Raw genomic sequence first — 15,878 nt, 5'->3', positions numbered from 1 at the left:
TTTTCACATACCACTCACATACTCCGCATGACCAAAAATAGCCAGGTGGCGGGAGGACCGACCGTAGTAACCCAGTGACTGGTTTGCTCGTTACTACCACCAAGCTCAGCCTGGTGACACTCAGGACTCGGGCTGTGTGATGGACTAGAGAAATAAAAATCTAAGATTTGCCTGGCTGCTTTCAGAAAAAAACTGTGTCATTTGATATCTTTGAAGGTGTGAACGTTGAAGGGCTGTGGTACATGTAGGTATTTTTGCTCTGTGGTCAAAGGAACATTAACCTACCATAGTAGGTTCGCTTAAACACAAGGAATAGTCATTTTTGAGAAGTGTGAAAATAAATGAGATGATAAAATGCAAAGAATTTACTTGAAATTTGGGAGCTAAATTTAAACTTTGTACATAAACTTTTTTGATCTGGTAGCTATTTTTGTTCTTTTTTTTTCATTGACCCATGTTGAAAACATGTTGAAACTGATCAAGGTTAAAAGCGAGCCTAAATTATTCTTTGCATTATCACATTTAAACAATGCAGACAATTTATAATTGTTTTCTAATTGTGAAGGAAACATACCCGCTTTGTTTAAAATGAAATTGAATAATTTGTTTACATGTATGTATTAATCAGTCTTTAAATTCACACAGAGCAGAAGTACAAACATTTACATGTACAGCGTATGGTACATGTACATGTATATTCCTTACGTGTACATGTAGCTTAATTATGAACGTGTAATCTACCCATATGTCTGTATGTGGCATTTCGTTCAGAAGCAAGTCCTTAGGAGGAACGTTTCATATTTCATATTTTTGAAATCAAATTATTAATTTTTGAAACCTCTTCTTTGATAATCTGTTTAGTCATCAGAATTTTGTGTTATAATTTGGGGGTGTGCATTCCTGTCTAAATTAAATACACCCCTCTCGACTGGATAACTTCGAGCAAATCTCAGCAGTTTTTAATTCGGAGAGCTTGAGACCGGTGAATCTGTGCACTCGAGGACACTCATTGTTCTTGGACTTCGAGGCAAACGTCTCCACTGCCATCGGACACCACACCAATGATCACACAGATGTATCAGCAATCGGGCGGCCCTGTCGTTGCCCCAGTCACTACGTGGTTTTACTGTACTTGGGCACAGCAGGAGAGGCGCCGAGACGCTTTGCCTGATCTGAAATTAGAGATGGATCCATGAAGCAAAGGAGAGATCTGCACAGATGCCCAGTGGGGAGGTACTGGCGGGAACTTCAGCTCAAGAAGCCTGTCCTTTCACAGACTGATAAAGTGGAATTGATACAAATGAGGATTGGCGGATACCAAATTGTAATTTCTGAATGGGCTCCAGTCAACCTGGTTATTTGAAATGTCTTTGTGTACATTCCATTCAAGGACAGACTGACTAATATATTCAAAGATCTTAATCTCCAACCAAAATATACTTGCATCTTGTTAAACGTTGCTCGTCTATTCCAAATGGTTCATGGTCTGCAGGCGTAGTCATGATTTTAAGAAAGCAGGTGTCACGGTCTAGATTCAAGTAGTAGGGATATTACACAAGTACATCTTTGTAAAAAAAATGGTCATATTGGGGGATGAGTAAAACCTTTTTATAATGTTCATTACCTCCAGTAAAACAGAAGTTTACAAGTTCTGGATCAAAATTTTTGTTTTGGGGTCAAACATTTTTTTGGGAGGGGGTAAAGTTTCTAGGATTTGAGGACCTGCATTCCAGAAAAACGTAACCTTCAATATACTTGTACATCATTTATCAATTCCATTTAGATTTCAAAGCGTCAACAGTGGAGAGCTCGATATTTGATTCTACTAGAACATTTAATAAAATTTTAAAAACTGTAAATTTAAAGTCTGTAACTTTCCTCTGAAACATACATTATACCTAAATACAGTACACAGCAGTTAATGTTAATATTCAAAAAAGTAAAATGTCAGGCTGTTCAGGGATGTGAAACTAGAGCAGTTTTGATATTCTTTGTCTGTGATTTGAAGAAAAAAAATCAGCTTTCAGTTTGAAGCGCCCACAGAAAAATTTTCATGCGTGAATATAGATCGCCATTGGCAGAGCCTGTCCTGTACCATACATGTATCATTACAAGTCGATCTCTTGTTTCTGCCCAACCCAAGGGTCTAAATCTAATGTCCTTAGCCATTTGGAAATCAAAGTCGATCTGGTATTGATCTTCAGCCAGACCTTTTTAACTGGAAGGAAGGAGCACAGGGCACAACGTACATGTACATGTAGGCTTGTCCTGTGGCACGTCAGTTCAACTGGATGAAAAAAAAAGCCTGTTTCTCTTATAAAATGCATTTAATTTATTTTTTCTACTCTTACATGTACATGTATCATATCACTGCTGTGCACTGAAAGGTTGCAACACAAAATGTGAGTAACTTACATGTACATGTGAGGAACAGGATTTTAATTGACTGAGAAAGGATAACAAGACTAGAGCCTACTAAAGTTACGTTTATTGGGCAGGATGTTTTCCCAAAGTTACCCCACCCGTAGTTTGATTTTCAAAGCAGTACATGTATATGTACCCCTAGCTTGGTAATTTACATATGTACATTTACATGCCCAATAGCGTAATGTCACACCATATACAGGGTGATATACTCCAGTCCAGCCTGGTGTTAGCATAATGCCCTGTATGCTTATATACATGTACATGTTCGGTAGGCTCTACTGAACTGGTACATGTACTGTACCAGGCAACCCAACACAGTATACACACACACATGTATCTAATGGTTGTGACCATGTTTTAATACACATACTCTGTTATACATACATGTACATGTAAGAGTTTTAGCAAAGTTTTGTGACAATGACTGATGACTGCACTTTGCACTTGATTGTCCACTGTGAACAGTGAGGCACCTCAGCACCACTAGTTACCGGTACCACAGTTGTGATATACAAGTAGTATGGTATGAGAGTTTCTATGTACATTGCACATTGTACATGTGCACTGAATAATATACATGTATCATGTGACAGAGTCAGAGATACTTGCACATATGATATAGAAGACATGTGTGTACACACATACATGGACATGGACAGTATCAACGTGGCCTTGAAGTTTTCTGTTAGGAATGATCATATTACCGGTACCTTACATGTAATCTTCATGTTCTGCACACAAGGTTTACAGTGCACAGGTCCTTTCAATTCCATCATACAGTGTACATGTACTTGAACATGTATGGTATCTAAGCAAAGCAAACATAGGGCAGGCAGAATGACCACAGTGCTAAATAAACAAACCACCACCCAGCTCACTTCACATGTCATTAAGACTGCTTGGTTGAAGATGACCGGCCATTGAGGAGTAATAAGATCGAGGACCTAAGGCTGATCAGGATGGTCTTACATTGCTAACATCCTTGGCGTGTGCCCTACGGATGCAATAAGACGGACCAAGGACTCAGGAAATTAATTTAATATCTGGCCCAAGGCGTTTGCGGCCAGCGGTGTAACACTTAAAAATTTTGTTTTTAATTGGCTGTGTTCTTGATTTGGTTTTCTTTATTCATGATTTTGGGACATCCAGTGGTATGCAATATACATATACATGTATACATGTATAGCCTATAGAGTACTGAAGTGTGATGTCATTGTGAACCAGAGACTACAGTGCAAACGAATGGAGTACGCGCGCGTGTTGATTCACACGCTGGTTCTCGCGCTAATGCCTTTTACACTAATTGTGCGCGTGACGTATTCACTTCGGTACTCTATAGATGTACGTGTATGTATGAATATGTACCTGTATGTACCAAAGTTAACACAGGTTTAAATATAGTTTTTATACTTTTGGGGAGAATAAAGATTGTAAAGAACATGAACATGTACATTGAACATGTTTGATCTTGTTTTTCTGCTTTGCAGATATCAATCATATCACTAACATGCAGCGCTGCGAAATAAATTGAAAAAACATCCGGAAATGCATATCTTTAAATAGTCCTCCTCTTACATGTATGGGAAAAAATAAATGAAAATTTAAACCCTGGGAAGTTTGAGTCACACTTTAAAATTAAATGTCAAGATAAGGCAGTTCATCAACTGTGAAATCAACATCACCGGAGCTATTGAAGCAGGATATGGCTATCTTGGGAGAGGAAAAGGAGCGGGAAGGGGAGACAGTCAGGAAATGAAGCTGGGTCAGTTGCATTCTCCACAGCCTGGGAAATTCAGCTGCGTGTGGTGGCAGAAGTTCCATGTTGAAAAATGACAGTGTCACGAACCAACTCTAATTATCTCTTGACTTCTCACTTGTTAGGATTTCTCCTGACACATTCAAAATGTTTCACTGTTGCTGAAACCCAGTCATGCGAATATGGGTAGTCCCAGAATTTAGGGGCCTTTTTTTTTCGTGTCCCTGTCACATCTGACATGATTTTGTAAGTTCAGAACACATTTTCTAACTTCGAAGAGTGATGAATTAATGTGATTAATGATTAATTAATTACCTGCCAAACAAATAGTTATAGTTTGATATCAATTCTGGTGATATTTCCATGTCAAATAACAAAGGTCAGATGTAACAGGGACACACTTAAGACCCCCTAATTTCTGGAATTACCAATTATCTTCAAAAGAGCATTCTTACGAAGTTGGCTGTGAAATCTGAATCAGATGTTAAAAGTGCATATAGTCTAGTCTTTCTATTTCAACTTGACATACAGTAAAAAATATATACATGTACATGTGCAAATACTATGATTACAAGGTTTGTGTGTCTTTCATTGTCCTACATTTGTACAAATGGAATCCTAATTGGTTGTCGGTATAAATATTGAAAATTAATATCGCCAAAAATAAAACAAGATGAACTCCATGGAAATCTCTGTTTTGCACGAATACATGTACTATTTGGTTTCTGAAAGCTTCGAAATGAGAATGGATGCAAGCTTTTTTCAAGATGCTGTCTTTAATCCCCATACACTTGTATGCACTTCATTGCCCAGGGCCACTGTTTGCACAGGAAATGTGGGAAAAAAAGGGGTTCAACTTTGAACAGAGGACGATGTGACCGAGGATTATTGAAAACCTTTCGGATGGGAACAGCTCTGGATTGGTCATTATTGGCATCGTTATAGCCTTCTGCAGAATGGAACCACCCACTCTGCTCCATGAGGCGTCATTTAACACGTTTATTATAAAGATGTCAGAACCAATAAGGGGGCCGAGTGTGTGTATATATAAAGTGCCTCAGGCGTTACGCATAGGGAGGAGGATTATGCAAACAGTTCCCCGCTGATACATGTACGATGTGAGCTGTGTGACAGCTGGGTTACAAACACCCCCCCTCCCCTTCCAAGTTTGGCATGTTCTCAACTTCAGCCATTTTTTTCCCCCAGATGTCTACTATTTTCTACCATTGTATTTTTGATCCCGATTTAGCTCACTGGTACATGTACATTGTGGAAATACTCACCGGTACTGTACCGTACAGAGTATGCCACTCCACAGTTAGGTCAAAGGCAACCTGTTCACATGGAAGAATCTGACCATCGATGAACGTGTGTCGAGGTCGTAATCTGTTGGGCGCCCCCAGTTGGTGAATCGTTAGAGCGCAACTTGAATGCTGCTAAGGATGTGTTGCTTTATGACAGTAAGACACCTGTACTAGTACATGTACTGTCATGATGATGTGCGTGTACATGGTACTCACATGTACATGTACCTGCTGTATGTACATGTACATGTATGCAGAGATGTCTAAACAAGCTAAGTGTTTTTTTTGCCAGTTCCTTGTAATACTGGTATGGTACTTTCCTCCCTCGATGACAGAATCTTTGAGTGCAAGTGCAGGGCGCACATTACTTGCAACAACACAGAGACCCACTCAAACCCAGTGACGACTGACAATCCAGACTGCCTTCATTCAAGAGAGCAGTTTTGGAGAATTTTCTGCTACGTGTACATCTGACAGCTACATGTACTGTACATGTACCATGCATGTCCTAAATTGTGCAGAGACATTTTGCTACTCACAGGTTGTGGGACAATATTGGATTTTTTTTTTAGAATCTTTCTTGCAATGCACGTACTCGTACTCATATTCGTACTTGTTTACTCACTTACAAATATGCATTGATCATCAAAATATACCCATTTTGTTATGGATAGGCCTTAAACTCGACTGGCTGCGGCTGTAACACATATCTCATGGGAAGAAGCTACCGGTATTGTCACTAGCCAGAGGCTTCCATTGGCACACATGTTGCTTCTAACCGTAGCCATCACGTGCAGGCCTAGGGCAGATCCAGAACTAAATTTCTTTGGAAATATTTTTCATGTAACATTTTATGGCATTTCTTAGGGGTGAGTCTACATTTGGAGGCTTTTAGCAAGCTTTTTGAAGAAAGAAAAATTATGAAATAGACCAAAAAGTCCTTTTTCCTCTTGCTATGTCAAAAACAATTGTTCCTTTTTTGACGGGGGCATAGCCCCCATCCACCCTTATTGTAAAAAAAACAAAAAAAAAAAGCTTGAAAGGAGTTTCTGGATCTCGTGATAGGAGAGTAATGAGCAGGTTTCCTCGAGCTTTGTCAACCACAGGAAACAGAACACACGGGTAGTAGCACATGTTTGTGAAACAAGCATATGGGTGCACCGGTGTGTGTACAGAGGCGAAAAACAAAATGCCAAAATGAATAGCAAATACCGGTAGAATGGGCATATTGAAAAATACTACGGTACGACCTCAGCCCAAAAGTTCTCTCCATGTTGTAATTTTTAATCTGTTTGGCCCTGATGAAAATAATTCCAACCCAAAAGTCTAAAAGGCAGAAAGCTGACATACATACATGTACGTTACACATTTTGCCAAGAGGTTAGTATGGTGAGTAACCATGTGTGAAATCCTGTTTTCCATACATTACTGAGGAATTGTAAAGTGCATACATCGAGTATGTACAGTATATATGCACAGAATTAATGTACCATGCTCGCAATTTGTCACATGGGCAAATGTGCTCCAACAATATTCCTCGGTGAATCATTCGTATTACCTGGGAACACCGACACGACTCATAGATGTCCACTTTCTCATCAGAATACTTCAAAATATTTACATGTACATGTATACTTAAATGCAGGGCACACAATTTGCCGTCTAATCCAGTTCAATCAGATTTGTTCTCTCTCTTTTTTTCTTGGGGGTGTTATATTCTGAAAAGCCAGGTATCAACAGAAAGGCCGCTAATCGGATTTCCGATTCATGGGTCACCCAAGCTGGGTAGATTGAGAGGCCTGTTGCCCCAGAGGGTGCCTCGTTTGTATTATGACTCAGAAGGGATAATGGCTTTCTTAATTAAATATCGTTTGGATGAAACATGTGCTGCACAAGGAGTCCATGGGCTAAAAGATTGCAAATGCGCTCTGAGGCACGATGTTGTCATCACTTGCACTCTGTAAATAAAGATGACCTGGAACTCTGCAAGCACAGGTGTACAGAAACATTGTTTTAGGCACCTCCCAAGTTTTGTCGGGGTGAATGACCCATTGTCTCCACGGGAGGGGGACCAAAACCGAAAGGGGCAAGAGGATTCTTTTGTCCTGATTTAATGAGTTGCTTCTGCTTAATGAGACCAGTGTCATGAATTTGTCAGTCGATGTCTGGTGTGTTTTTACCATTGTTAAAAATCCAACGGAGCAGTGAAAAATGAAGCAGTCACAGACTGTACTGGGGTAATAATGAGGGGAGCAAGAGTCCATTTCTTTGCCCAGAAAAGGAAATTCTTCCCGCTGAATGTAAAATTGTTTGTATACAGTACATGTATTGTACACAAACATAGCAGTACACATTTTGTTTTGTAGAACTTACGGCTTTTTTCCCCCAACATTTGCAAATACTGGTAGCAAGAAATCCCTGAATGGGAAAATAACTGGGTTGGCCATGCAGAAATTGTTTTTGCCTTGCAGGAGTTGACATGGAACATTCTTATTATCTTTTGAACTTTGATTTATTGTTCAGGTGTGCGTATGCTTTGGTTCATGTATGTCTGTAATTGTCTGTTTAAGAACACAAGATGACATCAAGTGGAACCTTGTTGTGGATAAGTTTTGCAGGAAGCAATACTCGCTGAGCGTTTTCTTTTTCTCCCTTGAAAGTTTCCGAGAAACACCACTTTAAGCTGTGTTGGCTGTGATTGTCACCAGATGGTTTTTGTCAAACAGACAGATGGACGGGCAAGTTGAATGTGTCAGTAGCATCATGGCCCAACATCATGTTTGTTGCAGATATTAAAAATGCAGTTTCTTTGGGATGGTTTCTTTTTGTCAGGAAGCACTAATTAACTGTAAAACTCTAAAACATTTATTGACTCTAAAACTAAAGCATGGGCATTGCCTGGATTTTTGGGGGAGGGGCAGATGAAAGTACTTTTTTAAGGGGGGAGACAAAGCACTCATCAGCAATGAAATGAAAAACGATTAATAGTGGAAGAGTGTCAAGTGTCTCCGTTGACCACCCTTTGCAACACCCATGGACTGTAAGTTCATTTTTATTTTTTGGCAGTGAAAGTGGAAAGCATTTCTGCTGAAGCGATACATGTTTCAGTGCAATGCCACGTACATGTAAACTCACAGAGTCACGTCTTCATTACTCCCTCTTTAGTTATAAACGCTAACCATGCTGAATCCAACAGGGTCATGCAGGATTTCTTAATACTGTTTATTCCCTGACCTGTAGGCCTACATTGTATACCAGGTATGCACTAGTACATGTAGATTTGCTGGTTGGGGTTGGTGTCTAGTTTATTGCTAAGGCTTTGCGGTTCTAGGACAGGTTAATGTTGGAACAGATGTCAGTTTAGCCCAGTCAGATGGGTCTGTGTTGGACGCTTCTGCTACAATTTTCTGAAATTTCAGGTATTGTGTGTCGTTTGCAGTGGCAGTTTATGATTTCCCTGTTGTGAACTCTGCCACCTTTTGCCGGATATGTGGCATGAGATTTGACATTCATGTTGTAACATGGTCATTATCAAGCTTGTTTGTTTGATTTGTGATGTGTGAAGGCACAGGGTTGAACCTCAGAATTCATAACAGCTTCCAGCGAGGCTGTGGGGGAACATGTTAGATACTGTTCCAGTTGTTATCCATCAGAGACAAATATCTTGAGGGAGAAAAAGGTAAAAGCAATCACATTTAACACTCAGACACCAGTAGCCTTGAAATGACTTCCTAAGCCCATTGAGGTTTGGGTTCATGTCCCAAATTCTGTAATCGTAACACCTGGATTTGTGGGAATTTACCTGTAATTGATATAGACTAAAGAGTCTACTTAGAGTTATTTTATGCAGATTTTAAGGTGTGATACTAACTTAAAGTAGCAAGGCAATGTACCGGTACATGCTGAGTGGTCTGTCTGAGTGTCATACTGTATGAAGAGGTGGAGGTATGTCGTCAGATAGACAGATGGTCCAAATTTAGACATGGCTTAAGCCGACAAAGAACGTGTCATTGAGTCATTGTTCTGTATTTTTAGAAAGTTTCAGAGCAAAAGGTTTCACGAATACATAAATATAGCTTTGAGAAACTGCATCAAATCAAACACTTTTTTGTAGGCAGCATTGCGTGTTTGTCCCTCCCATACGAGTTATCTGTTGATGCAATCCAAACATTTGTTATAACGGCCAAAGTCTTGCACGCAACAGGATGTCTCAATTCAGATCAGGCTAAATTTCCATATGTTAAACTCATTTGTTCAGCATGCGAAGTTTTCTGCTTTCTACTTGTACCTGGTGAAATATGGTCTTGCGTTTCATTCCCTCATCTAAACGGTGCCTCTTGACTGTAGTGCTTTTTTTATACTGTTCAGATTTAAAGGAACAGAGAGATTGGTCTGATCATGCCATCTGGTGGCCGGAGAAGAACCAATGGCTGAAGCGGACTGGGTCCACCCTGGACCAGTGCCATGTCCAGGCAGACGCCAGGCTACAGTTTACACCCATGCACAAGACGCTGCGAGTCCAGATGCCAGACATGCAGCTTGTGGACATCAGGGTGGACTTTTCCACAGACGTCTTCTCATCAGTGATAGAACTCTCCAAAGAAGTTGGTATGGTCATCTTCATGTTTTGAATTGTACTGTAATACTTATTCTACTGGTAATTTAAAGTTCTCGAGTGACATTGGCTTCATTATTGTAACTTTCCTTATCGTAAAATATTGCATCGGATTTATACTGGCGTGCTAAGCAATCTGTTCACAGTTTATTGTAAGCAGAATGTTTTATTTGATAATATTTGAGTATTTAAGAGTCAAGATTGAGTCTGATGAGTTTTGAACCCATATTGGGTACATATCCTTGAAAGTGTCTTAACACCGTTGAGCTTTCTTTGGGGTCTGTATGGTTACAATCCTTTCATATGTATTGCTGTTTGTTTAACATTACGAAACCTGTCAAGCAGTTCTGCTTGGCAAGACCAAGTGCAGTCCTTTTTACCCTCTGGATTTGTGTTACACAATGGTGACATAATATTTCAATTTCCTTTTAGGAGTACGACACCCTGAAGAGCTCTCCTTCCTCAAGAAACCAAATGCCCGTGCCACAACTGTCAAACAGCGGAGCAATGGCCGTAAGAAAAAAGACCGGGACCGTGACTCCATGGCATCCAGCAACAGCAATGAGGCGGCGTCCACGGGAAGCCTGGATGGTATCCCCCCACACACCCCCACCCGTCGGCCCTCCCCGGGGTTCAACCGGCAGATGACGCCAGGATCAGTCAACTCCACGCCAGGCCACAATGGCAACACCACCGTCCTGTCGGTGCACAGCTCAGGGTCCAACTTCAGCGACAGCTTTGAGAACTTGAACATGTCGCTGCTGAACAGTCCACGGACGCCCAGCCGGGAGGCACGAGAGGGGCTGATCAGGCCCAACAACTACCGGGAGAAGGCTGCCATCAATGCTGGGTGAGTTTTGGCTCTTTGATATATCTGTGGTTGTTGTTTGTCTGTTGGTCAGTTCGTCTGGTTGGCATACCATGGAATGAGTCAACTTTTTGAACCATCTCTCAGCATGTGGACTACGTGCAGTCAGTACACATACATGCAAGCTTTTCAACCAGCCTACATGTACATTGTATCTGCCGAACTGTGGAAAACCTTGATACTCTCTCATTCTTGACATTTGTAAATTTGAAATAACAGATATCATTTTTATCCCTCACCCTCCGAGTTCTTTCAAATCCACCAGGAGGTATTCAGAGATTTGCAGAATTGCAGGAGTGGGTTTTAAAAGTAGAGCCTAACCACTTTACATACACTTGGTACACTGTACTTTCGAAAATACATGCAAGGGATGAGCACTGTGCACTTATTTTCCTACACGGGTGAATAGTTCAGGGAAAATCCACACAGATTATCAGTCTGAATGCCTGTGGAGTTAGCGTTATCAAACTAGCAGAGAACCTTAAGTCCAGTTTTTAGGGAAGTCCCAAGATACCGGTTGATTCACCCTCTGATCCAGCACCTTCCTAGGTGATGCAGACTCTCAATACGTTGGACCTGGATTGCGAGGTGCAAGTGTTTTTCTACATGGTACTGACGTGCAATATTCAGGATAATGCCGCAGTAAACTGGAGAATCCCTTGTGTGTTTAATAGTACTGTTATTCTATCTTCGCGTAGGTGGCAGTACGGTTAGATAGAATGATGAGTGTACAGGTACCGCAGTTCTCTGAGGTACAGCTTTGTTTCAGCCAGCATTCGGCCTCGTTTTTCTCACTCAGGCTCTTTCCAATGAACCTCTTGCGAGTTAACTTGACCCAAATCTGGTACACTGAGTTATTTAAATTCACATGAACATAACAATTTGCATTCTCCATACTGAAACCACTGTTGCTATACCTCGTGATTCGGGGCAAGCTTGTGCTTAGTTACATAAGAGACGCCTTGCAACAGTACACTGTTTTTGATGGATAAGAAGCCTGAAGGGCACAAAGGAACCAGTCCATTCCAGAGATGGTGGTCGCTATGCAAAAGCTTGCCCTGAATCCCAAGGTATAGCAACCGTGTCTTTAGTCTGGGGAATTCAAATCGTTGTGTTCATGTGCAATCTGATAACTCAGTGTACCAGATTTAATTCAATTTTAACTCGCAAATGGCTTATTCAGGCAGGTCTGATACTGGTAGTTGTGAAATTAATATCAACCACCAGATGTCCAGGATGCAGAGGATTGCCAAGTGCTCTGAAGCAGCGCTATCGATCCACTCCAGGCAACCATCCACTCAAAAAAGGGGTGACTGCTCCATGGGCCATTAATCCCCGGGAAGGAGGCGAGGGAGAAGCCTGCTAAATTGTGTTTGTGTTCAACGGTATCCTTCCCACAAACCAGTTGTGTCACGCTCGCATTGAAGGCCTGTCAATTCTGAAGCTGCGGTTGCTCGTGCATGTCACTTCCTACTGTGGGATAGTGGAATGTAGAAATGCTAAACCCTACTTGCTTGGTCTTTTTTTTTTCTAACAGCTTGACTGAGTCTGCAAAAGCACAAAATGTTGTGCTAACTGGTGATACGTGCTTTGAAACAGAGCTGGAATTTCAATCCCAATTTTAAATAATAATACAGTTCCGAGTCTGTCACGTCTGCAACTTGTCAATAGACCGAAGTGATGGTTTCTTTCTTCCTTTTTTTTTCTTCACTTTTTATAAACACACCAGTACTTGTACAAATCTGTGTACAAAATTAACAAGAACTCTGCTGTTCTTATTTGAAGCTGGGAATATCTTCCTGTTTTTGTGTTTTTGTTTCCATTTTCTGACAAGTCCCAATTGCATGCCTGTATAATGTGAGTGGACTGGGTGACCTGAAGTGCACGTCCTTGGGAACCTGAACTTGTACTTTCACTCTACATTTTGTCAGTGAACTACATGTGCACGCACTAGTACTTCTTAAACTATGGTTTCAGAATTTCACACCATACACCTTCAAAGTGAGACAGGTGTGTGTGTAACTAATCTATGAAAATTTTCAAACATAGCCTTGGGAGTTTTTAAATGAAGTATGAAATTTAATATGTAACATTAAGTCTGCTGCAAACCACTGTGTTTTTTATTTTGGTTAAGCAGTAAAAATGCACGCCCGTTGTCAGTCAGTTGTCTGACTTTTCAGTTTGCTCGTACTTCCTTTGGTGAGAGAACATGAAGCACCCATTGAAGTTAAATGCTTCAATCAATTGCTAATATGAAATCGCATGAAAAAAAAAGATCAGTGCAGAATCGAAGATAAAGTAATCAGAACAAACTGTATTTTAACATCGATCCGCTTGACATTTTGTCCGCGTCTGCTCTAACCCTGTTTGTTCCTATTGCGGAGTGACAAGTGGTATTGGCTTTCACAGTTACCTGTTACTTAGACATGTCTGCGTTTCCTGTCTTTGATTTTTGTGCGAGTGTTCGATGGCCTGTGAAATGCCCAGAAAAAGCCTCTGAAATGTCAGTTACCTCACGAGTGCTTTCGGCTGCCACTTCCAGCTCAGCCATCAGCAAAACATAATAATTCCCCAAACCAGAGTAAATGGGATTGCATCTTGGCTAATCCTCTGTTTCCTAGCAACTGCACATCCAGGGAAATAAGCGGTTGGCCCCAGAGGGAATGAATTTCCCCAAAGAGTGTTGGTTTCATGGAGGGGCTGCTGTACTTATTTTCAAGACTAGAGGGCCCAAGCTTGAAGGAGGAACTCATTTGTGGGAGGAAAGAGAGTGAAGGTCTGGCTGGCAGCAGGACGTTGTAAAATCTGATCTTGCTGGAGGTTTTTATCGTAGCGATAAACAGGAAAAGAGAGGCCGGAAATGAAAACTACTGTCTTAAATCAGTGACCAGTGAACAACCACAACTAATGTTCATTTGCCTGTCAGGTTTTGGAGGTTGGTCGAACACAAAACACAATATTGGTAGCACAGAGCTGAAAAGTCAGTCGAACGGAAGTGATATTACAGACCATAACTACACGTGTGTACCAAGATGCTGAGCTAACATTTACTCATACATACATGCACATGTGCCCTCATAAATCAATAGTCAATTTAAAAGGTTATCAAGTTCAACACAATTTAATTTCTTGGCTTTGTCCAAAACTTCTCATGTGAAACCATCTTAACCATCACACCAGTCTTGACATTATCATGTTCATCAGTGGGCACTTTCCTAATTCTCCTGCTTCGTTCCATGTGGCTTGTGTGATCATCAGATGAGATAGGGGCAGATGTTAAGAAACAATTGCATTTATCTTGAAACAAACAATACTTGTAATTAAAACAGTTGAATTTCAAAGCAAAAGTTTTTTCAACATGATGTTCTTTATTTCTGTCAATATTTTGTTTTAATCAAGATTCTTTGAAAGGGGATAGTGAAGAACTCCAGTACATGTTCATAAATCATTCATTAGTCATATTTAGCATGTTTAATTTAGATTATGAAAGCTTACTGTGCATTCATAAGGTTGGAACCTACCGGTATTCAGCCAAACATTGTCAAAACTTGCTATAATGTGCAAGGACTGCATTTTCTGCAGTGCCCTTTAATAGTAGATCATGTCTTCTCTGCTTCAGCAGCTGAGCTAGCATCACATCAAAAGCTTTGAAGTTTGAACCCAGCAGTTTGGAAAGGTCGGCAATTATTGGCAAATTGAGTTAGGCAAAGCCTCCTAGGATCCATTCCAACACATTTGATCTTTTCAATTCTTTGAGTCCTCGTCAATGTGCCTGTTGCTCTTCTGTGACACATTCATATAATTTACCATTGCAGTATAAATGCACACCCTGAGACTTTCAAAACACACAAAAAATCCCTTAAGTGCGATTGAATGTCATCTGCTATCTTTTAGAAGGGCATATTAAACAAGCTGTTACGATATGAGTTACAGGTATGTTTAAAAAAAATGTACCGTACTTGGGCCTGACCTGTGGAATTTTTTTTTTAGTTTGTTAAACCCTCTAGGAATTGAAAACAAGGCTAGATCACATCTGGTGAATTTCTTTCAAAAAGTATAATGTTGACATTGATTGAAGCCAAACATGTATATTTGTACATGTGTACCGGCGCAGCTGTACAATGTAGATAGTGGTACATGCATGCTAAAATTTCCTAATCAAAAAAGTAATGAGGAAATTCCTGAAGGAGTGGCTTACTGAATTCTTTTGTTAGGTGTCATTGCTTGACTGTTAGTGTTATGGGCTGGTATGGTCTTGCAAAATATATGTAGGAGGGATTGCTTCTGGATGAGACATCCATTAAGCAGCACCTGCCTTGTGAAGCTACACCACGAGGGCAAATTCTTGCAACTGAACTCGCGTTTATATGTACTTCTGCTTTAAATAGCATCCCGTTGAATCATAGGCCTCGGCCAGACTTGGTGTTATTCTACAGCACCGCACTGGTCTTTGTTATCATCAGGCCTTTCTTTGCCCATGGGCTGTACTCTGTGCTAGTTGGATGGCGTTCCAAGTTCGTGCATTGCAAAAGAAACTTTGTCCCCTGCCCAAGGGCTACGGAGTCGAATATTGTGGAATAACACCAGATACACCTGGGTGCTCTCAGGCTGTTTTGGTTACACTTGTTGCAATCTACTAAATGATTTGCCCCACGAGAAAAGTGGGACTGTGTGTTTATTGGCCTGGGCAAAGGAATCCAGCGTCAAGTCCTAGGTAAAGACACACTGGGACTGGAGGCATACCGGTAGTAGCCACCAAGTACAGCAAACCACTTGCCAGCAAATCTCTAAAAATCACCTGACTGTCTTGAAAAACATCATCGTCTTGAACGGAACCCCTTTATAAAAATTTGCCAAATTTCTCCTACAACTGGCATTAGCAGTGATTTGCATTAGGAAGCTACATTT

At 40.7% G+C, this 15,878-nt stretch overlaps 1 protein-coding gene across 1 annotated transcript in view; it reads left to right on the top strand.

Annotated features, from left to right (window-relative positions):
* The window catches only part of LOC110986246 (fermitin family homolog 2-like), a 70,796-nt gene that overhangs the window by 14,425 nt on the left and 40,493 nt on the right, over positions 1-15,878 (top strand). The window contains exons 3-4 of the mRNA XM_022247979.2: positions 9,856-10,095; positions 10,535-10,952. Of these exons, the coding sequence (XP_022103671.2) occupies positions 9,856-10,095; positions 10,535-10,952 (658 nt within the window). The remainder of the gene's footprint in view (positions 1-9,855; positions 10,096-10,534; positions 10,953-15,878) is intronic.

The sequence above is a fragment of the Acanthaster planci genome, linkage group LG01 (assembly GCF_054643075.1).
Source record: "Acanthaster planci isolate LZ-2023a linkage group LG01, COTS_SCS, whole genome shotgun sequence".
NCBI lineage: Eukaryota > Metazoa > Echinodermata > Asteroidea > Valvatida > Acanthasteridae > Acanthaster > Acanthaster planci.
This window is presented reverse-complemented; position numbering and strand designations above follow the sequence as displayed.